Source organism: Delphinus delphis, chromosome 6, assembly GCF_949987515.2.
Source record: "Delphinus delphis chromosome 6, mDelDel1.2, whole genome shotgun sequence".
Lineage (NCBI taxonomy): Eukaryota > Metazoa > Chordata > Mammalia > Artiodactyla > Delphinidae > Delphinus > Delphinus delphis.
The window spans coordinates 79,521,659-79,545,874 of NC_082688.1; the positions used below are offsets into that span (position 1 = coordinate 79,521,659).

General features: G+C 44.1%; 1 protein-coding gene across 1 annotated transcript in view; it reads left to right on the top strand.

Annotated features, from left to right (window-relative positions):
- The window catches only part of ACO1 (aconitase 1), a 58,976-nt gene extending 35,357 nt beyond the window's left edge, over positions 1-23,619 (top strand). Inside the window, exons 10-21 of the mRNA XM_060014870.1 lie at positions 1,050-1,166; positions 2,269-2,428; positions 3,692-3,827; positions 6,230-6,314; positions 7,096-7,252; positions 8,645-8,769; positions 10,623-10,727; positions 11,197-11,339; positions 13,802-13,949; positions 18,115-18,237; positions 20,952-21,137; positions 22,742-23,619. Of these exons, the coding sequence (XP_059870853.1) occupies positions 1,050-1,166; positions 2,269-2,428; positions 3,692-3,827; positions 6,230-6,314; positions 7,096-7,252; positions 8,645-8,769; positions 10,623-10,727; positions 11,197-11,339; positions 13,802-13,949; positions 18,115-18,237; positions 20,952-21,137; positions 22,742-22,855 (1,599 nt within the window). The 3' untranslated portion in view covers positions 22,856-23,619. The remainder of the gene's footprint in view (positions 1-1,049; positions 1,167-2,268; positions 2,429-3,691; positions 3,828-6,229; positions 6,315-7,095; positions 7,253-8,644; positions 8,770-10,622; positions 10,728-11,196; positions 11,340-13,801; positions 13,950-18,114; positions 18,238-20,951; positions 21,138-22,741) is intronic.
- The last annotated feature ends 597 nt before the right edge of the window (positions 23,620-24,216 follow it).

Sequence of the window (24,216 nt, forward strand, 5' to 3'; positions counted from 1 at the left end):
GTCTTCGTTGCTGCGCGCGGGCTTTCTTTAGTTACGGTGCGCGAGCTTCTCATTGCGGTGGCTTCTCTTGTTGCAGAACATGGGCTCTAGGCGTGAGGGCTTCAGTAGTTGCAGCACGTGGGTCCTAGAGTGTGTGGGCTTCAGAAGTTGCGGTGTGTGGGCTCATTAGTTGCGGCTCGTGGGCTCTAGAGCGCAGGCTCAGTAGTTGTGGCTCACAGGCTTACTTGCCCCACAGCATGTGGGATCTTCCCAGACCAGGGCTTGAACCCATGTCCCCTGCGTTGGCAGGCAGATTCTTAACCACTGCACCACCAGGGAAGCCCTGCTCCCCTTTTTTGCTTTACTCCTCTTATGTGGAAGATCTTTGGAAAAGGAGTTTAGAAGGACTGGAGCTATTTAAAGGCTGATAAGCACATCATTATTATAGATGGGGAAAGAAATGGAGGTGCAAGCGAATCAATTTGTTCTGATTTACCCATCGACGTACTTATCTTCATTCATTTTCTAGGGTGCAAACTGAATCCACATTTTTCTCAGCAGCCAAGATTGGAGGGTAAACCAGATGCGGGATCCTTGTCTTGTTTCATATTACATTGATGGAAGGAAATATTCAATTAGACTAGGGCCCATTTCTTGGCATTGATGAGTTAATGGCTGCATTCCCCCAGTCATCTTAGAAAAATTACAATGGTTTATCTATCATTTCAGTAGAAAATCCATCTCATTGACTAACTTAAGCAATAAAAAGGATGTATGAGCTGCTTTGCAAAGATGGCTGAGTGAAAGACCCTGGCGGCAGCCACAATGCCCACCCTGGTCTTTCTGAGAGGTGGCAAGGCTTCTGCCTGTCCCATGCTACCGAAGTGCTCATCTGGAACTTTGGAAATTCATCCCTTCAGTGTAAAATGGACATTGACTTCCTTGGTTTTGAATGTGGTAGTTTAGTTTATTTTTATTGTTGTGGTGTTTTAAATTCTCTGGCATGGCTGTGTTTTTTTCTTTGTGAGTATAATGTCAATTCCACGGTTCCTTTTCTTTTGGGTGCACAGGTTGTGGAGTTAGATTTGAAAACAGTAGTGCCTTGCTGCAGTGGACCCAAAAGGCCTCAGGACAAAGTTGCCGTATCTGACATGAAAAAGGACTTTGAGAGCTGCCTTGGAGCCAAGGTAGGGACCTGGGAGAGGTGGGTGGAAATCCTCCCCAGTCCTGCCCCATGCTTGGCTTCTTTGTGCACAGGCTTCACCGCCCTCGATGATGAGTCTTCCTGAAGCCTTGGTGGCTGCGGGCGTTTCCTCTCCATCCTATAGTCCTCGATGCCTCCCTCTGCATTAGCTAAGAGCCAGGCAGCTTCCTTAGAGCACTTGATTGCCTGTAAACACAACTCAACCCTCCTTTTCCAAAGCATACCCCCTTTTCACATGACTCACCACGGTGTTCACTCGGCTTGCCCAAACTTTTCTGGCCACTGTACTTTTGTTCATGCCATCCCCTGCCTGCATGTCCCTTCCCCGTCTGCATGCCCTAATCTCTCAGCTCTTCCACAATGTGGCCTCAGATCCCATAGCACAAAGTCATCTCTCCCTCATTTGAACCTTCATGGCATCAGTGGGAAACCCTGTGATAGTGTTTCGTAGCCTTTACTTTCATTGTTGGTACTGTATAATATGTGCATGTCTGATTTCCTTTACTACACTGTGGATTGAGGATAGGATTTATACACAGTCACCTTTGTATCCCACAAAGTGCCCAGCATAGTATCTTGTACACAGTAGATTTTCAATGAAGATTTTTCAAATGAATAAGATTTGTGATGGATTTTATCCGCGGGATGCCAGCATTTTACCAAATGTTCAGCGGCACTGTGTTAGCCTTACTGCTTATGATTGGTTGAATCTGGCCAAAATGGCACCTTTTTCTAAATTTCCATAAAGGTTAGTATCAGCGCCCTCAGTGTAGCCATTATATCTGTACTAATTAGCTCTAATGAGACTAAGCTAAATTTGTAGTTTTAGTCTTTCGGTATTTGAGGTGGGGAAGAATTGTTAATAATTTCAAAGCAAAATCAGATTCAGAAATCATGACTCCCTTTTATAAAGATTTAAAAAGAGTAAATTTAATTTTTCTGTAGCATTTCAGAGTTTACCAGCTGAGATGTTTATGTTTTGTTAAGAATTGGCCTTTAAAACTATAGTTACCAAAGTATTTCTTCTTCTTCCAAAGTGAGAACTTTTGACCATATATTTTTTTTTTCTTTTTTTCTTCCTATAGCAAGGATTTAAAGGATTCCAGGTTGCTCTGGACCATCATAATGACCATAAGACATTTATCTATAATAATAGCGAGTTCACCCTTGCTCACGGTTCTGTGGTAATCGCTGCCATTACTAGCTGCACTAACACCAGTAATCCATCTGTGATGTTAGGAGCAGGTAAGTGCCTTTGATGGCCATGTGGACGTGTGGGTGAAAATTTCCCAAGACATGACCCAGGGGCTTAACTGAGTTCTACATATAGTTCCCTGAGCCTTATCCTTTCCAGATGCAGAGATTAATTGGCCCAGAAATGTTTATACAATAAATAATGCAAAGTATTTAAAGTAGTATAGTCTTTAGAATCAACACAGAAAAGAAGGAGAAGAGAGGAAAGAAAGATGAATTTCTGGTAAAGCCTAGAATCTTATGTCAGACTTTAGAAGAAAAAACCTGTTTTCATTTCACAGACTGTTTTCTCCATAAAATCCCTGATAGGCCTTTTTGTACAGTAGAATTTAGTCTGTCTTAGATGCATTGTCAAGTGCATCTGAATTATGGCACAGGGCACTGGTCGATAAAACTTATCTACCTATTATGCAATTCTGTTTAATTATTTAATATTTACATGCAGAGTTTCATTACTCTAATGTCCCTTTAGTTTCCAAATTTTAAAATATCCCTAAGAGTTCCTCTTGTGTCCACAAACAGTTCTTTCTTTATGAATTGGACAAGTGCGTAAGGAGAACCTTCTTTGTCCAGGAATTCATCTGTTGCCACCTAAGCTTTGGACAAACCAATTTCCTTAAGATAAGATACCAGCTTGTCTGTAGCCTTTTGTCTCTTTATACCCCTGACTCCTTATTTCTTTCCTACTTCCCTGATATGTCCTAAGTCAGAGCACCCAGTGTCCCTTTAATAAATAGTCTGTATTTGCCCAGAGTCAAGTGGCCCAAGAGCCCTTGATCTTCCTCTTCAAGAAATATCTGAGGACTAGATTTTACCTTCTAGGCAGACTGTATTCCTCACCAACAAGTACACAATTCATATACTTTAAGAAGGGGCCCTTCCTATTATTTTTCATCTAAATAAAATATAATTAGAAAGACTGCTTTCCCTCCAAAAATTAAAAACTCATTCTATAATATAATCATGAATGGTTCAGGTTTATCTCTTTTTTAAAAAAAAAAAAGGCACAGCTCTTTTTATCTTTTTCTTCATGTCCATGGCTAATTTTGAGTTTACTGAATACATGTAAATGACTTTGGGCCAGCGAGCTTTTGATTTCTGTCAGGCAACAAAGATGGCAGAAAGCATCAACATGAATGGGGCTCTGTCAGGCAGTGCAGGAAGTGCAGACTGAAGTCAGTCTCCTTCCTGAAATGTCCGTGGCACCTAGAGTGGGCAGCCCCACACACCGTGTCTGTGTTTACCATTTCACAGGCTTGTTAGCAAAGAAGGCTGTGGATGCTGGCCTGAACGTGAAGCCTTACATCAAAACTAGCCTATCTCCTGGAAGTGGTGTGGTCACCTACTACCTGCGAGAAAGTGGAGTCATGCCTTACCTGTCTCAGCTTGGGTGAGGGAGAAATCTCTTGCACCATTGCTTTTGTTTTATTGTATTCCACAGGTATTTTGCTAAGTCACCTTGTAATGGATGTAAGCTTATCTGATGGTGTCTAATTGCGTAGTCTTCTGTCAGATGGTAAACAGACAAACCCTCACATTCCGACAGAGCAGGGCCCTCCTGTACAGTTGTACTGGTTGTTCATCAGACAAGGGTGTCTGTGAAGAGAGCAGGGGCTGATATCAAGCCTGTGCTCTGCTGTAGCGCTGCACTCCTGGGGCAGGGGGCGTCTTTTCTCAGTTGTATGAAGGTGTGCTATGGGCTAGTGTTGGCTCTGCAACTGAATCTGCCCTTTGGTATGAAAATAATTATTTCCCATGCCTGAAAATGTTCTGATTCCTTGAAGTCAATTAGTTATTTGTTGCCAGATACAGTTTCTCTAATTAATCCACTATTCCTAATTTGGATGACATAGATTTTTGTCATGTGCCTCATAAAAGTCAGAAGTCCTTGGGATTATATAATAAGAGTAGTGAATAAAGACATCAAATGGCATATCTGATTTCAACTTTTAAAAATTCCAGATCATTCAGATAGACTCCTTATAATTTTCTTATAAATTTAAAAAGTAAATTACTTATAAAAGTAAATTATATGGAACAGAATAGAAAGACCAAAAATAACCCATACAGCTATGGTCATTAATCTTCAACAAAGAAGGTAAGAATATGCAATGCAGAAAAGAGTCTCTTTAGCAAGTGATGTTGGGAAGCTGGACAGCCTCATGTAAATCAATAAAATTAGAATATTGTCTCACACCGTATTCAAAACTAAACTCAAAATGGTTTAAATATCTAAATGTAAGACATGACACCATAAAACTCCTAGAAGAGAACATAGGCAAAACATTCTGACATAAATTGTAGCAATATCCCAAGGCAAAATAAATAAAAGCAAAAATAAACAAATAGGACCTAATCGAACTTAAAAGTTTTTGCACAGCAAAGGAAACCATAAACAAAACGAAAAGACAAGTTACCGAATGGGACAAAATATTTGCAAATGATGCGACTGACAGGGGATTAATTTCCAAAATATACAAACAGCTCATAGATCTCAATATCAAAAACAAACAAACCAACAACCCAATCAAAAGATGGGCAGAAGACCTGAATAGACATTTTTCCAAAGAAGACATACAGATGGCCAACAGGCACAGGAAAAGATGCTCAACATCACTAACTTTTAGAGAAATGCAAATCAAAACTACAATGAGGTATCACTTCACACCAGTCAGAATGGCCATCATCAAAAAGTCTACAAATAATAAATGCTGGAGAGGGTGTGGAGAAAAGGGAACCCTCCTACACTGTTGGTGGAAATGTAAATTGGTATAACCACTATGGAAAACAGTACGGAGCTTCCTTAAAAAACTAAAACTAGAGCTACCATATGATCCAGCAGTCAGTGGAATATATCCAGAAAAGACAGAAACTCTAATTTGAAAAGATACATGCACCCCCATGTTCATACCAGCACTATTTATAATAGCTGAGACATTGAAACAGCCTAAGTGTCCATCAACAGATGAATGGCTAAAGATACATATACACAATAGAATACTTGTCAGCCATAAAAAAGAATGAGATATTGCCATTTGAAGCAACATGGATAGACCTTGAGAATATCGTACAAGTGAAGTGAGTCAGACAGAGAAAGACAAATATTATATATTACCACTTGTATGTGGACTCTAAAAAAAATAATACAAATGAATCTATTTACAAAACAGAAACAGACTCACAGACATAGAAAACAGACTTATGGTTACTAAAGGGGAAAGCAGGGATTGTGGGGAGAGGTGGGATTAGGAGTATGGGGTTAACAGATACACACTACTATATATGAAATAGATATGGGACTTACCTGGCAGTCCAGTGGTTAAGACTTCGGGCTTCCACTGCAGGGGGTGTGGGTTTGATCCCTGGTTGGGGAACTAAGATCCCGCATGCTGCGTGGCGTGGCCAAAAAAAAAAAAAAAAAAAAGATAAACAACAAGGATTTACTGTATAACATAGGGAACACTATTCAATGTCTTGTAATAACCTCTAGTGCAAAATAATCTGAAAAAAATATGTGTGTGTTTATATATGACAATCACCTTGTTGTACACCTTAACATAATATTATAAATCAACTATACTTCAGTTTTTTAAAAAGGTAAATTATAAAAAGGACTCTTAATTGAATGATTTAGAATGGATGAACAGTAGATCAAAATGTTCCCAAGAATGAAAGCTTTATAGAGACAGCCCTGTACTAAACTTACTTAAGTCAGTGGTCTCCAGGAACTGTAACCAACAGGTGAGCCCACTGAGAGTCATTCTCCATCCTGTGCTTCTCTCTTGCACCTAGGTTTGATGTGGTGGGCTATGGCTGCATGACCTGCATTGGCAACAGTGGGCCCTTACCTGAAGCTGTGGTAGAAGCCATCACGCAGGTGATTACAGAGGAATTTGTGGGTCTTAAGAGCTGTTGTCATGTTTCATATGATGTGTGATCAAAAGGCTGGTAATTTTAAGAAGGTCCAGGGAAGTATGGGATGTGGTTAAGAGTACGGTCTTCGGAGTTGAGCGAAACTTATTAACTGTATACCTTTGAGCAAGTTAATTAACCTCTGTGCCTCAGTTTTCACAACTGTAACTGGAGACAATAATAGCACCTGTTTCATAGAGTTGTGAGCATTAAGGTGATAGTGGACACGAAGGACATAGTGCAGCACTTGGCACACGTGTACTCCCTAAACATGGTTTTGACTGCAGAAGGCACCAAAATCATTTGTTCCTGTTGTCTGAAAACTGGTTCCAAGTCAGACAAATGAATGTAAACTAAATTGCATTGGCTTGATTTTTGGCCCATAAATTCTGTAGCGTTGAGAAATACTATTTGGTTTGCTTTGCATTAATTATAGAATCCCTATCAGTCAGTGTGGCTTCCTTTAGCTTTCAACTTGCAGTCTTCCCCGCCTGTTCTCAGGCCCCAGCAGCAAAATAACCAGGATGCCGCCTCCTGACCAACCTGCTATTTTCTCATGAGCAGAAACCACTGAATGTGTCTCTCAGCTGCTTTTGACCCAGAGTGTCTCCCATAGGGTCACCCTGTGTGCTCTTCTTCCCAGGAAGAGGACCAGGTGAAGGGGAAGCTTAAAGGGAAAACTTTGACAAATGGAGCCTAGGCATTCTCTTCTCTTTGCGACCTGCTTTTCCCCTTGCCTCACACAGGGGGACCTTGTTGCTGTTGGAGTACTGTCTGGGAACAGGAATTTTGAAGGGCGAGTCCACCCCAATACCCGGGCCAACTATTTAGCCTCTCCGCCTTTAGTAATAGCGTATGCAATTGCCGGGACCATCCGGATTGACTTTGAGAAAGAACCACTGGGTAAGATCTTTTCTGGGGGGTTACAGTTTTTCCAATGTATCTGAAAACATTACTGGGAGAAGTTATTGCTTTCCTTAATAAATAATGAAGGCTAGACCCTCCAGAGATCAGAGGAGGAGTCTTTTCTTTATGCCCCAATACACAGCTAAGACATAACTGAAATAGTTAAACAAGAATTTACTAAAGGGGGAGGGACAACAAAAGGGAAAGAAATACCCAAAGTAGTGGAGATCTTGCCATTCTGGCTTCTTCTCCAGTCCCTTCCTTTCCAGCTCCCACTTTAATCTAATGATAGGCACTGTTTTAATGTCTCCTCTGTAGGAACACATCCACATAGTACAGCTTCTTGAAATTCTGGGGACAGGATGCTTTGCTTCCTTTCCTCTGGTCTCTTTGCTGTACCCTCCTCAACCTATGCTAATAAGCAGATTAGATAATATGAAAATGGTGCCCTGGAATTTACTTTCAGGAAATCATAGCTTTAGACATACAGTTTATCCTCATTATATATGGATTCCATATTTGCAAATTTGACTACTCATTAAAATGGATTTTAACCCCAAAATCACTGCTCATCACTCTCCCATGGTCACTCACAGATGTGCACGGGGTGGGGGCGGGGAGGGGTGCAGGTGTGAAAACCTTGAGTCCCTCACTGTGCCTGCTCTCAGCTGAGGTCGAACAAGGCAACATTCTGCCTTTTTTTTTTTTTTTGCTGTACGCAGGCCTCTCACTGTTGTGGCCTCTCCCATTGTGGAGCACAGGCTCCGGACGCACAGGCTCAGTGGCCATGGCTCACGGGCCTAGCCGCTCCGCGGCATGTGGGATCTTCCCGGACTGGGGCACGAACCCGTGCCCCCTTCATCGGCAGGTGGACTCTCAACCACTGCGCCACCGGGGAAGCCCCATTCTGCCTTTTTATTGCAGGTCTTATACTGCAAACAAGTGTCCTGTTCGAGCTCTATTTAGCACCATGTTTTTCACATTTTTGTGCTTTTTATTGGTGATTTCACTGTTTAAAATGACCACCAAGAGTAGTGCTAAAGTGCTGTGTAGCATTCCTAAGCCCAAGAAGGCTGTGACGAGCCTCGTGTTAGACAGGCTTGCGAGTTCAGTGTGAATGCATCAACAGTATGTATGAAGTAAGGTGTCATGAAACAGAAACACGCATAAAACAGGGTTAGGTCTTGATCAGTTGACGACAGTGTTGTGGATGGAGGCTCTTGGGAGCCTAACCTGTGTGTCCCCTGGGGGCAGTGACTGAGTATTCTCTGAGTGTGCACGTAGGCTTTACAGAACGTAACTACCCTGAACGAGACTTGACTGACTGTACGTGGCGATGAAAATGGGGTATGAGATGTTTTTCTCACTAATAAACATTTTTTTCCCCAGGGGTAAATGCAAAGGGACAACAGGTATTTCTGAGAGATATCTGGCCAACCAGAGATGAGATCCAGGCAGTGGAGCGTCAGTATGTCATCCCTGGGATGTTTAAGGAGGTCTATCAGAAAATAGAGGTGAGGTCCCAGCCCAGCTGTGAGGGAAAGCTGCTATTATGCATCATCTCTGCCACCCTTGAGGCCAGTGGCGGTGTCAGCTATACAAAGTAACATTTCTTCAGATGATTGGGGAAGTGGTTACCCATCATTTTTCTCCTAAGACTCACGTTTTTCCGGACCCCACACGCCCCAGATGTTCCCAGAGTTGGACAAGTGAGCGGCAGCCTCAGGAGGAAAGGCCTCAGCTGTGTGTGGTTCCTGGCCAGCTCTCCACAGCTCCCCCCTTCCTCAGGCAGCCTGGGGCGTGCATCAACTATGGTTGAGGACCCCCTGATGTCACTGTAGTGTGTCACTGAGGCATCAAATGGTTGAATGCACCTCTCAGATGTATTTGCATGCTTAAAAAATAATAATAAAAATAAAAGCCACTCAGTAGGAAACACCACCCTATCAAACTACCGAAATAAAAAAAAAAAAACTTGGTGTGCATTTTACAAATACAGGGAAAATGTATGGGGCTCAGCATCATTTTCTGAGCCCCTTGGATGTTACCACTTTCCCTAGTCTCTGTGATAGGCTGACCCAAGGGCTTCAGCCTGGGGCTGGTGGTTTGAATGAAACAAGAGGGAAGACTGGGGAGCAGAGTCACACGGGGGTCATATTCATGCACTGTGAATCCCACAAGCTGCTCATTGGGAAATGGTACAAGGGAGTTTGGTAGATATTGGGTTAAATGTATTCCTCCAAAGTCTGAGTCAATGGACATGTAGAGCTAATTCAAGCCAATTTGAATGCATAGCAGCTGTCTTTTACTAGCTAATGTCCTTATGACCTGGAGGTCTACTTCCCAGAATCTTCAGAGCATACCTAATTTCCCCTGGGGTACAATCTGGATTATTTCATAAATTATAAGTATATGTATTAGTTATCTATTGCTCTGCAACAAATTACCCCCAAACTTAGTGAGTTAAAACAGCAACTTTTTTTGTTTTTGTTTTTTTGTGGTACGGGGGCCTCTCACTGTTGTGGCCTCTCCTGTTGTGGAGCACAGGCTCCCGACGCGCAGGCTCAGCGGCCATGGCTCACAGGCCCAGCCGCTCCGCGGCATGTGGGATCTTCCCGGACCGGGGCACGAACCCGTGTCCCCTGCCTCAGCAGGCGGACTCTCAACCACTGTGCCACCAGGGAAGCCTGCAAGCATTTTTTTATCTCACAGTTTCCATGGGTCAGAAATGGAGGTGCGGCTTAACAGGGTGTGTGTGCCTTCACAAGGCCCCAGTCAAGGTGTCATCTGGGGCTGCAGTCTCATCTGAAGACTCAACTGGGGGAAGATCCATTTCTAAGACCACTCATGTGGTTGTTGGCAGGATAAAGGACCTCACGTGCTGTGGGTAAAGGCCTCAGCTCCTCACTGACTGTCAGCTAGAGGCTGCCCTCAGTGCCTTACTAGTGGGTCGCTTCACCTGCTCTTCACAGAATGGTAGCTGGCCTCCATCAGAGCAAGTAAGCAAGCAAGCGAGGGTAAGGGGGTGAAAGTGACAGAAGGCAGAGTCTCTTTATAACCTAATCCTGGAGGTGAGTCACTAGGCCCAGCCCCTACTCAGCAGGAGGGGATCACTTAGGGGTGTGAATCCTAGAAGGCAGGTCCGTGGGGGCCATTCCAGAAGCTGCCTATCACAGAGCACATGTATTTTTAAATTACTTAGCATGGTGTTGTCTTAGTATAGAGGAACTCTGTTGTGTGACCATTTAGAATAAGAATGGTTTTCACTGTGCTCTTAGCTTGAATATATGTTTGTGTTTGCATGTTAAATTTTCCTTAGGATGGACTGTGATTAGATCTGCCTTTCCTTTTTTCTTTTTTCCCCAAGACTGTGAATGAGAGCTGGAATGCCTTAGCAGCCCCATCAGATAAGCTATATTACTGGAATCCCAAATCTACATACATTAAGTCACCACCATTCTTTGAAGACCTGGTAGGACTTTTTACTTTTTAACAAAACGAGTTCTTCAAAAAGTTTCTTGCCTTGCAAAATCCATATTTAAACCTTATATCCATAAAAACAAGGGAAATCTTCTCTGAAACTGATGATCAAGGAGTCTGCACTGCCCTGGGTGGGACGGGGAGGACTCCTGCTGTCCTTAGCATCTGAGGCCTTCTCTGGATGTGGAGAAAGAGAATGTCGTTTGCAGCAGCATCCCTGTTGCTTTTGAGGGGACAGTGCCAATACTTCACCTCCCTTCAAGAGTGAGATATGAATATTTTGCATAAATTCACCTCACCTTTCTAAACACCCCTGAAAAAACCAATAAAACTAGAATTTTCTATGCGCTGATATAGGGCTGTCATCTGGTTCAGGTCCATGGACCGCTACTGTTGGGGTTCCCCTGGTGACGTGTTGGAGAAAACCTGGGCAAACACTGACTTACTGTGTTCTTTGGTAGACTTTGGATCTGCGGCCCCCTAAATCTATAGTGGACGCCTATGTGCTGTTAAATTTGGGAGATTCAGTAACAACGGACCACATCTCTCCGGCTGGAAATATTGCAAGAAATAGCCCTGCTGCTCGCTACTTAACTAACAGAGGGTAAGTAATGAATAAGGGGAGGAAGGCCTGAAGGCAGAAATGGAGAGAGTGAGGCCAGCAGTTCTCTTTTCATGAGGTCTCCTTGGAGTCACACTTCGGTTTTTCACAGAACCCTGGGGCTTGAAAACCAATTGGTCTTTCTGTTTGCTGCTTCGAAGCTTCCCTGGGAGGATCCATCAGCACGTGAACCCCAGCAGGGATGAGGACCTTCTTTCTGAGCAGGTGTACTCATTAGACTCAGCTGTCATCCCAGCCCCCAGCTTGGCTGACTGTTAAAGTACAAGGCTCTGCTCTTCACCTGTGGCAGAGTCTGGTTACACTTGAAGCACTCGACAGGGCTAGAACTGGAAATGCATTGATATTTCCTGGTTGAGAGACATATTCTTTACAGAGATCCACTTCAAGGATTTGCAGTTTACGCATCCATTCAGCAATCCTTCAGTCACATACCGATTTTCACAGTATTATCCACTATTATTTAATATACCACTATCAATCAATGTCGGTCCCAAATGGGACTTTCATGAGAGTCGTCTGGGGATTTAAAAGTTCCTGGTTCCCGTCCCCACCTCCTGAATCAGCTTCTTCAGGGATGGGGCCCAGAGCCAATTTGAGGAACGAAATTCAACACTTTTTTTTTCCCAGTAGGAAAGGATAGCTGCCTTGCCCCTCATCTCACTTGCCTAGTGACTAACCCATTTTCTTCATGAATTTCCCTTTCTATCCTGCTCACTCATCTCTGCCTTTTCCTAGTGCACCCTATGGGACAGTCTATTCATTCAGACCAAGAATATTTCATATTCCCCAGAAATGTGAGTGTTGTAAGTTTAAGAAGATAGCCCACATCTAGATGAGATGATGCACAGTGGGTCTGTGTCAAGATTTTTCTTCAACGCAGGGCAACTACTTTTCAAAATGTATGGGAACTGCCTATACACAGATACATATTGTGAGATTTTAAAGGGATATGATTCTGCTTTGAGTGGGAGACACAAGTCCATCAGCAAGTAGAAAAGGGCAGGTGATATTCAAGATGAGTCAGTGAGTCCCTGCTCTTCCACTCACCCACACTGCTCGGGACACATTGCCCACCACCTTGTTCATTGAATGTTCCAAGCAAGGCCAAGTACCCTTCTGCCTGAGAGCCTTTGGTTGAGCTGGCTGTTTTTTCCTCTTGGATGCCCTTCCCCAAGATACCCTCTTAGCTAACTCTCTCACCAAGTTCAAGTCTTCCTCCATGAGTTCACTCCCACCATACTCCTGTTCTCATTGCCCTGGTCTACCTTTTCTTTTTTCTGAGGTATTAACCACAATCTAGGAACACGTGCGTAGGATGCTCTTTAAAAAAATTTCTTTGTCTCCAGCTTCTAGAATGTAAGCCCTGCAAAGGCAGAGATCTTAATTTGTTTTGTTCATTGTTCACCCACAACAGCTCCTGGCACATAGTTGGTGCTCAATAAAAAGTTGTTGAGTGAATGAATGGGAGAAAAGGCTTCTAAGAACAAACAGAGGAACTAGAGAATCACAAGATTGAGGCTGGAGGAAGAAACTAGAAAATGATCAGTGACCAACACCTTTTTAGATTGGTGATTATTGATACTCTAGAGAATTGAATGAAAGGAGATATACCTTCTCATAAAAATGCACATGCACATTTTGGACATAATTTCAGGGGTTCATAGCCACACTCACCTACTCCTGAAGCCCATTCATAGACTCTCAATCTTCAAATTAGATCTAACTAATAAATCATTAACCACACGCTTCCTAGCATTATAAGAAACAGCCCAGTGAACTGGTCACCATGTTCATTTTAAGATGTTGTTACTCATTTTGCAAAGTGTCCTTTCATTGGGACCCACAGACAAGATTTTTCTTTGATTTTAAGACCACCAATAGCTATTCCTGTCTGCCTCTTTGGCACTGCCCTGATTTTGATCTTACGAAAATTCTAAGTCATGTCGCCAGTTATGTGTCTTTTCATTGCACTGAGCTCCTGGTAACTCAGGGACAAATTTGAACCTACTTCTGTTTAGTTTATAGAAGGTATTTTATGTGTCCCCATTCTTGGCTCTACCTGACTGGCCTACCCTGAGTATTCCCTTTGCTTCCTTTGTTTTTTTTTTTACCCATTTTTAGTATTTTACCTTTTGTGAAGCTTTATAGGCTACCCTACTGAATCAGTAAAATAAATACTCCTATTAAAGTCCCTCCCGATTGCTCTACTCAGATTTATAAGACTGTAGGTTGCTGCTGGGAGCATACTGATTCACAATCCCACCTGCCACCTCTCACTCTGCCCTCAGTTGAAGCCATGGGAACAGTTTTTCTGCCTTGGAGAACAATACTTAGCAGACTTAGAGAAACACCTAGGTTTGTGGGTTTTCTCTTTTCTCAGGGTAAGCCAAGTTTAATCTTCTCTCAGTTCACTAAACCAGTTCCCCTCCTGCTTTCTTTATCAGCTTGACTCCACGAGAATTCAACTCCTACGGCTCCCGCCGAGGTAACGACGCCATCATGGCGCGGGGGACATTTGCCAATATCCGCTTATTAAACAAATTCTTGAACAAGCAGGCACCACAGACTATCCACCTGCCTACTGGCGAAATTGTGAGTATTGTGTCTTCTACTTCATTAAGAAGCCAGAATTTCTCAGGCTCTGGGTGGTTGGACGTTGGCACCATCACTTTCCTTTTGGTCTTCTTTTTATTTCACAGCTCATCCTACCTCTTGCTTTGTACAGTCCCTCTTGCCAGGTGTCCATGTATATTAGAGTTCATCCTTGATGGAGACGCCCTTTAAACTGGGAAAGCTTTTCCTGCTTAGAGATTCTGCTTCATGCTTTAACTAAGTCTAGTCTCCTAGGAGTTGAGCTTAAAAACCTCTGAGTGAGATTTCGTCAGCTCAGAGTACTTGAAGGGGAAATTCCAGGTTAAGGTGGAGGATATTTATGAAGAAGTGCTATTTTATTGGACTGGCCAAAAAGTTCGTTTGGGTTTCCGGTGGCCTCGTATGGAAAAACCCGAATGAACTTTTTGGCCAACCCAATATAACTTTAATAGCATTTAATTAATTTACCATATCACTAGGAAAAGAAGGAATGTACGGGATTGTGCAGGCCTGCTAGGGTCCTAATGGGAACCATTTGGAGTTGGCATATTACAGCTGGAATTGTCCGTTCACAGATGGCAGGCATATGAGAGGTGGGGAAGCCTGCACTTTAAGTCAGACAAGCCTGGGTTCAAGTCCCAGCTCCACCTCATATCAGCTGTGGAGCCCTCAGCAAGTTGTCTCCCTCTCTGAGCCTCATTTTTCTTACTTGAGATGTAGAAATAATATCTACTTTTTAAGGCTCTGAGGCTTAACCTGGAATGGAATGACAGGTAAAACACCTAGCATAGCATCTGGCACAGCAGCAGGTCCTCAGGGTCAATTCCCTTCCCAGTGAATGCTGTGAAACCGCATGAAAACTGGTTAAGCTACTTAAGAAATAACCCTCACAAATTATTTTAAAATGATAACGGCCAAATACGTCTGTGGAACTTACTCCATCCCAGGTGCTGTTCTAAGCTCTTTGCATATACTGACTTGTTCAATCCTCATAACAACCCTTTGAGGAAGGTACCATAATTCTCCTTGTTTTAAGTTGGCAAGTGGAGCCTAGAGAGCTCATGTAACTCCCTAAATTCACAAGTCTGAGGAGCTGAGATTAAAACCCATGGAGTCAGGCTCTGTCCGAAGTCAACGCTCTTTACCACCAAACACACTGCCTCACTTGTAACTGGTTCTATGTTTGTAAAGCAAATTCATCATAGATACTCTGATCACCTGGATCCAGCACAAAGTCAGTGCCCAGGAGATATTTGTTCAGTGAATAGCAGGGATGATAAACTATTAAGTGAAAAAGATACAAATAAATGGTAAAATCCCCGAGAGATGAAGGGGAAGGACTTGCAGTTACAGACTTTGGAGGCCTCCAGGATACTGTCACAGTGAATCTCCCTCATTTACAGCCCTGCCATTGCACAGAACTCCTAGTCAGTTGCTTAGTGCCTCAGCTTAAATAAGGAAACAGATTGAGAGATGAAGAGACATTTGAGTCAGGCCTTGAACTTGGAAGACAGACAAAGAAAAGAGGAATATAAAGGACAACAGATAATGGAAAGAGTAGAAGAAAACTAAGGAAAACAACTGTCTCCTCAGTGATAAGAGATGATTTTCTGTTGCTGTAAAGTAATCAGAAGACAAGAAAGAGCTCCTTAAAAAAAAAAAAAGCCCCTAAAATTTCACAGGAAAAGTTGATTAGTTGAGAATATCTTCCAGAATATAGAAAGACAAAGGGGAAATTAGAAAATGTAAGAAAATTAAAGACTGAACCGAGGAGGGCCAACATCTGATTGAATAGAGATGCTAAAAAGAACAGACAAGATCTGAGAGGAAATTATTAGAGAATTAACACAAGAAAATTCCTCAACTGCAAAATCTGAGATTCCAGGTTCAAAGGTCCACTGAGTGCCCAGCCACATGATTAAAGAAGACCCACTCCAAGTGACATCATTATGAAATTAAGACAGCAAAGTTGGGAATTCCCTGGCGGTCCTGTGGTTAGGACTCCACGATTTCACGGCTTGAGGGCCTGGGCTCGATCCCTGGTTGGGGAACTAAGATCCCACAAGCTGCGCGGCATGAACAGCAGAGGTAAGGAGATCTAGAAACTTCAGAGAGGGAAAAACAGCTTATGTGCATTGTCCTGGGGATCAGACACGCTCACAGCAGCCCAAGAAACAGACTGAGGAAAGTTATTGGGACCCTAAAATCTGTGTCCCTCATACTTCCAGCCAAGTGAGATTAAAGTAATAACACATTCAGCTATTCAAAAACTTTAAAAATACCCTCAGTCCCAGTCTCAAGAAGCTACTTAGTAAATGTATTACACCAAAACGAGGTAATAAACCAAAAAAAGAGGAAGATGTAGGATCCAAGAAAAAGAAATACAGGGAATCAACAGGATGTTGGGGAAAGAACAGGAATGCACCATGTCCTCAGAGAGCCATCAGTCCACACAGGAATGTTGGGTTCCAAGAGTGACACCCCATGAAAAAGATTTTTAAATTAGATTGCCTGATAGATTTGAATGTCTTTAGAGAAGACTTGTATTGATACTTTAGGCAGTGCATTTGGGAATTAATTAACAGGTAGGGACACAGAAATAGGTGAGCACACATGCAAAAATTTTATCCCAGTGGAAAAAAATTTTTTTAATTGCCAAGAAAAGGAAATCAGAGTATATTATATGGCTCAGCTATAAGTGGCATTTACATAATCAAAATGTATGACAATGATATTAGAAGGCCGCCTAGAGTAGGGGTGGGGGAGGGGAAGGAGCGCGGTGGTTAAAAGAACTAAATCATCAAAGTAGGAAATTAACAATAAAAAAGGAGAAATGAAGAACTGGCTGATTAAATACTTAGGGATACAGAGGCACAATAACAGAAGAAACCACTAAATTTTATGTTTTCTTCGGAAGAGCGGGAGACTACAGGAGCTGATGCTTTATAAGCTGCTTGCTACTCTCAGTTTGGCTCATGTATGAGAAAAGCCAGGAGCTTGCAATTCTAGACCTGCTTAGTCCCACTCACCTTGGGTTCCAAGACCTGCTTTGCCACGGGATTGTCAGCTTTGCGATAGTTTTGAAAGCACTTTAAAAAACACACACTCCCACAGTCTTAATATACAAAGCTACTAATAGATACCTCTGAAAATATCAGGTAGGTTGTTTCTTTCTGGTCTTTGAAAGGATCCAGGCTATTTGGCTAGAGCAGGCTTTCACTGGTTTTTTGTTTGTTTGTTTGTTTTTAAACAGTTTCTATATTCATGAGCTCTATCCAGCTAAAGACATACAGAATCCTACCCAGGTTTAGGCGATGCCGTGTGACATCAACCACTGTCTCCATCCTTTCACCGCAATAGTAATTTGTGAAAGCCTACTTGAAAATTTGATTAGACACCTTTCTAGAGCTCCTTTCAAATCAAATACTCCTTCTTTAGGACAGGTCTTATTTTCTGACTTAAGTAGCCAGGAGAAAACAATGTTTTATTACTCACCAGCAATGATATCATCTCTTTGTGAAGTCTCAGCTCAGCAGAATATTCAGAGTTCCTGTGAGAAACAAATGAATCTATTTGTGTAAGATGTTTCTCATATATACTAAAAGGTCCATTAATCCTTTCCTGTCCTTTATTGATTGGTGCTTCCATCAGTGTTTCTACTGTCTCTACCTTGACCTCCATGTAGAAGGGTGACAAATAAGAGTTTGCATTTTATGTAATTTCTGAACACGTGACCTTCTTTCTGTTTGGCTACCCTTCACAACTGACCATCACTGAGTTTCTGGTACTCAGTCAAAACCCAGGTTTAGGTGGGATTCTCTGCTTTAGCTGTAAAATATTTTAATCAATGGAAGAGTTAAAAAAAAAACTGATCTAATTTCCTATTTTTCCCCTGATGCCCTAGGATTTGAATGTTTTTCTAAAACTAGGACAATTGGGCATTTCACTTAACAGTATAAAATTCAATTTGACAGAGGTACGTAGATGGAGTTAACTGGAAATTTGTAGACCAGGCAACTGACTGGTTGAGTGTTCCATTGACTTTACGTTGGCTTGGCCGACTACAGGCACTTCTGCCCCTGCATGTCCCACCAGGACTCACTGCCCCGTGTCCACACTCTGTGCCTTTACTGTGTCTGTAAAACCTTCCTCTTCTCTTCCTCAGCTTGACGTGTTCGATGCCTCTGAGCGGTACCAGCAGGCGGGCCTTCCCCTGATAGTTCTGGCCGGCAAAGAGTACGGCTCAGGCAGCTCCCGAGACTGGGCGGCCAAGGGCCCTTTCCTACTGGTGAGTAGGATGCAGAGACATCCCCGCAGGCAGCTGCCCCTCTGAACCGGAAGGGAAGCTGGGAGGGAGGCCAGAAATAAAATGCTTTGCTTTACTTTGCAAGATGTAGAAGAGCAAAGCAAGCTCGGGAAAGCAGGGAATGTTTACTCATCTCCTGCTTCTTGGTAGATCAGGATTTACTTCACTGAGTGAAGGGTAATCTAGAGTTCACCGGCTTCCCTTAGATCAAACATTGCTATCCTGGGAGCTGTGGATCTTTGGGGGTGTCTACAGAACAGCTGGGGGGAGGGTCCCGAAGTTTATCCATCCAGAAGTGTGTAGTATGTGCCTTTTTTTTTTTTTTAATGGGGAAGGTTTCATGGTTGTCATAACGTTCTCAGAGGTTAACACCTGAAGTTTATTCAAGGCTCTTGTCCCAGGTGAATGTGAGGAATAAGCTACTGCTACTGTATCGTCAGGTTCACAGAAGGGAAAAAGTAAGGAGCCTGAGCTTTGGATAAGCTCGGGGAATGCACATTTTAACAGTTGCTTATCACTGCCTGTGAAAAGTCTGCATACAGGCTCAATAGAAAAGGAAGCCCTCTCTGTATGTAGACAGTCAGCTCTTTGGAACCTTCAGCCATTTCAGGGCTTGACCTGCGTCAGGTGTCCCTGTGGGAGGGGCCACGCAGGACCTTTTACCTCTTGAGCATTTGCTTGCCCTGAAAGCAGGGCACACTCCTGGTGACTGACTTTAATCCTCAGGATAGGGTAGAATAGCTTAGCTGGTATCAATTTAAATAACGATGGCTCGAGCAAATCAATGCACTTGGCAGATGCTAAGTAAGTTGATATCCACAAGTACAGTAAAAAAAAAATGGCTGTCTGGCACGCAGCCCTCCAGACTCCCAGGCTTCTGAAAAATGTCTTTGAACATCACACCTATTTTTTTTTTTTTTAGGCAATCAGTTTGCAGTGGGTGGGGGGGGAGATGTTCTTATTAGTTGGTAATTTGTCAAAGGCCTGCCTTTTCTAGAAACTGCTGAAAAGAACCTAAGAAATTACAGAAGAAAGGATTTTAGGAAGGGAGCTGGGCGCTACAGGGAGCAGTCAGGTGGGGACAGTGAGATCTGGGGAAATAAGAAGAGACCTGGCACCGAGGGGCTCTCTAGAGGCTCGCTGGGCTGCACCAGCCACAAGACCAAAGAAGGAGCCCGGATACAGCGACAGAGACATCAGTGGTTTAATAGAGGGGGGCTCTTACACATCGGAAGCAAGGTCCTGGGGCAACAGCCCACCGTGTGCAGCAAACAGCAAGCAGGACACAGCAAGTCTTCCCTCCCCTGCGGGAGAAGGAGGCTACCATTTATAGGGGGGATTGATGTCAGGTTGGCTCATCAGTTACCAGGGAAACCAGCAGCTGGGGCCTGTGCCTCACAGCCCCTCAGGTTAACCACCACCACTAGGGCAGATGTTTCCCTTTAATAAACTAGCAGGTGGGGCCGTTCTGACTTTAAGGGGCAGGGGGCAAGCACATTCATGTGAGTAGGGCGGAGGTGAAGCAGGGACTGGTCGAGCAGGGGATGTACAAAGAGCAAGAGAACAGCCATCTTGAGGGGCCTGACCATACACGTCTAGACTTCTCTACAGAACTGCTCCAAGTTCTGTCTGCCGAGACAGCCGTACACACTTCATTCTGTAGCTGCCCAGCCTTGGCCACTAGGCAACCCCGGGCTGTCCTCATGCAGAGAGGGCAGCTGTGATCTGCAGTGCTGCAAGGCCCTTTACACAGAGCTTGAGATGTGAATGACCTGTGTTTACAAAGATTACCACTTCCCCCAAAATAAGTATACAGTACATATATACATAAATCCATACAAAATATCTACTGTCTTAAAGAATCTGCCCTTCCTCTATAAATTTGCTTTTAAATTTGGAAACACCTTGATATTTTAAAAAAACACCTGTGCCTGGATCTCATTCTAAGAGATTCTGGTTTAACTGGTAAGGGGAAAGGCCAGGACATCGGGCTTTTAAAAGTCTCCCCAGTGATTCTAATATTCAGCAGAGTTTGAGAACTACTGCTCTATAGCCATGGTTCTCCTAAATTAAAAGAATCACTGTCTTCTCCCACCCATGCTCCCTGTTAGAGATTCTGATACAGTAGACCTGGGGTAGTACCCATGAATCTACATTTTTTTTAATTAATTTTTATTGGAATATAGATTTACAATGTTGTGTCAGTTTCGACTGTACAGCAAAATTAATCAGTTATACATATACATATGTATAACTCTTTCTAAGATTCTGTTCCCATATAGGTCATTATATTGAGTAGAGTTCCCTGTGCTATACAGTAGGTTCTTACTAGTTATCTATTTTATATACAGTAGTGTGTATACATCAATCCCAATCTCCCAGTTTATCGCCCTCCCTTCCCCCTTGGTAACCATAAGTTTGTTTTCTACATCTGTGACTCAAGAATCTACATTTTTAACAAGCTTCCTGAGTAACCCTGATTCAGGGGATCTTAAAAGTGTACCCTAGATATTGAGACCTTTTAGGGCTATCTTACTATTATATTACAGTTAACTAACATTTGAGGATGGGATATTCTAGTTAATCAAGTATCCTGGTTTATTGATCATTGCTGTATATTGCCAGTTATAGATCATAGTAAAATGTGTCTGTGTAACTAAAGAAAAACTGTCCACACTACTCTGTTGGCTCATCAGGGAATCAGAGCTGTCCTGGCTGAGAGTTACGAGCGTATTCACCGAAGTAACTTGGTCGGGATGGGGGTGATCCCCCTCGAGTATCTCCCCGGGGAGAATGCAGACACCCTAGGACTCACAGGGCGGGAACGATACACTATCAGCATTCCAGAAACCCTCAAACCACGAATGAAAGTCCAGGTCAAGGTAAGTCGGCGCCTTTCCATGCCAGGCCCAGCTCAAAGGCCCTGTGTTCATCATCAATCTTGTTAGAAGGAAATCAGTGGGATTTGGAAGGAAAAATAAATCCTTCAGTAGACATGCTTTAGACTTAGGAGTTCTACTAGCACCTTTCTGACCTGCCAGCACAGTGATGCCACACTATGTCGGTTTATTATTTATTCTGTTTACTCATAGAGTTATCAGTTCCATCCTTCCTCCCAAACCTGCCAGCCCCACTGTGTCCTGTTCCTCCCAATCTCAGCCCAGAGAACGGTGATGAAATCTCAGCGAAAGGGCATTTTCACATTACCTTAAAAACCTTCTTGGGGCTTCCCTGGTGGCGCAGTGGTTGAGAGTCCGCCTGCCGATGCAGGGCACACGGGTTCGTGCCCCGGTCCGGGAAGACCCCACATGCCGCGGAGCGGCTGGGCCCGTGAGCCATGGCCGCTGAGCCTGCGCGTCCGGAGCCTGTGCTCCGCAACAGGAGAGGCCACAACAGTGAGAGGCCCGCATACCGCAAAAAACAAAACAAAACACCTTTTTAGGGCTTCCCTGGTGGCGCAGTGGTTGAGAGTCCGCCTGCCGATGCAGGGGACGTGGATTCATGCCCCGGTTCGGGAAGACCCCACATGCCGCGGAGCGGCTGGGCCCGTGAGCCATGGCCGCTGAGCATGCGCGTCCGGATCCTGTGCTCCGCAACGGGAGAGGCCACAACAGTGAGAGGCCCGCATACCGCAAAAAAACAAAACAAAACAAAACAAAACACCTTTTTAGGGCTTCCCTGGTGGTGCAGTGGTTGAGAGTCCGCCTGCCGATGCAGGGGACGTGGGTTCGTGCCCCAGTTCAGGAAGATCCCACATGCCGCGGAGCGGCTGGGCCCGTGAGCCATGGCCACTGAGCCTGCGCGTCCGGGGCCTGTGCTCCGCAGCGGGGGAGGCCGCAGCAGTGAGAGGCCTGCGTATCTCAAAAAAACAAACAAAAAACACCTTTTTATTATAAACCTGTGAACAGACACACTCACCCCGTCCTGAGCCTCACCCCCAAGCGGCCGACTTTGATTAGCCCAAAGGTGAAAAAGACAGTGCCCTGGATGAGGTAAGGATGAAGAACCAGCACCATGGTCCCAGGGTGACCTAGCTGCCCAGACAGACTAAGCTGCTGAGCTGTGTCCCAGGGTCAGCAGCTGGGCCAGTGCCTAATGGACAACCTTAACGAAACATCTGCTGACTGCCAACACTTCCATCCTCGGGCAGTCCCTGGAGGATGTTTAAAAAATATCCCAAACGCCACTACTAGCTACTGCCCTGAGAGGCTATTTCTAATTCTCAGGTGTCTCTCACTTCCATCACTTACTCTCTGCAGTGCTTGCTTTACCGTGTAGATCAGTACACTGGGGATCTTGTTAAATAAAATTCAACTTACTGCTCAGCAGGTCTGGGCTGGGGCCAGCGTGCGCCTGTCCCCGGCACTGCCGGAGTGTGGACCACACTTGGAGGGGTAGCCTGAGGGCAGGCCGGGCAGGATGCCTCTGGAAAGGGCTGGCTCGCTTCCTCCCTCAGCGATTCTTCTCTGCTTCTTCGTCCTCCCAGCTGGATACCGGCAAGACCTTCCAGGCTGTCATGAGGTTTGATACCGACGTGGAGCTCACTTATTTCCACAACGGGGGCATCCTCAACTACATGATTCGCAAGATGGCCAAGTAGGCCCTGGTTTCCTCGGAGATGGGCATCCTGGCCGCAGCGGGGAGGAAGCGCAGTGCCTACAGCCCGCAGGCCCTGGCGTGGCAGTCTCTCCACCCCAGCCTTTCCCCTCCCCTCTCCTCCCCTCCACGCAGGGGCGCTTCCAGCCCAGGGTGCCCTAAGGTTCCGGTGCCCATCCTCTGCACACAAAATCAGCAGTCTCTACATGCTCTATTTTTGTTAATCTTTTTATCTTTTTCTAGAATTTGGAAGCTTAGAATGGTGGGATTGTCAGTTGTGCCAGGAAGAGAGAGCTGAGCCCTTTACAGTTACTGATCACAGAATATGTTGATTTTTCACTCTTAGCCTGTACTGTTCAGCTGAACACAAATGTCTCCTGCCTGATTTTTGGTTCCTCTGTTACCCTCTGCTCAATGAAACCTTTCCCTTGAGAGTCCTTTGCCTCTGCATACTGTCCCAAAGTTAACTGACAAGGCAGAGAAGAACTTTTTCACACTTCAAATCCTAGCCATGACTGTGATCCCCTCGCCCCGCCTTTTCCTCCAGAGTGAATGATCCAGACACCTCGTGGATGGCTGAGGTTGAAATTTTTTGATTATGTACCTTTTGATAGATCAACACTGAAGAAATATGGAGGTTTCTTTTACTATATTCAAACATTTTCCCCAGAAAATGTTTCATGTATCGAGAGAACTTTAGATGTGGTTTTGGAGAGAGATGCAGAACATTTCTAATTTGAATACGATTAAATCTATTTTCAAGGAAAACTTTTTGACTTTGATACTGAATTCTGCTGTGTGTGTGCCCCTCGTTTTGGGATATGTAGAGCAGAGCAGATCTCAGACTGCAGGATCCTGAAGCCTGGATGACCTTCAAGTTCTCCTCTTTTTGTAACCACGTCAGTAATATGCAGGTTAAATGGCTGTGTTGAACCTCATTTGGGAGCAAACAAGAAGGTGGCAATAGCCTGGTAGCAGTAGCAATCATGTAGTCTGGTGAACGGATCATAATTTTTTTATTTTCATCTAGGTTATCTGCTCATTTTCATCACTGAAGTCATTTCAGGGCACATGTCTTAAGCTACTCCAGCTGCCATAATGAAATATCATAGGCTGAGTGACTCAAACATCAAAAATTTATTTTCTCACAGTTCTGGCGTCTGGAAGTCCAAGATTGAGGTTCCAGCAAATTCATTTTCTGGTGAGAGCTCTCTCTCTTCCTGGCTTACAGCCAGCTACCTTCTCACTGTGTCCTCACATGGCCTTCCCTTAGTGCATGTGCACGGAGAGAAAGCACGAATGAATGAGCTCTCTGGTATCTTCGTCTTTCAAGGGCCCTACTCTCGTGACCTTTTTTAACCTTAA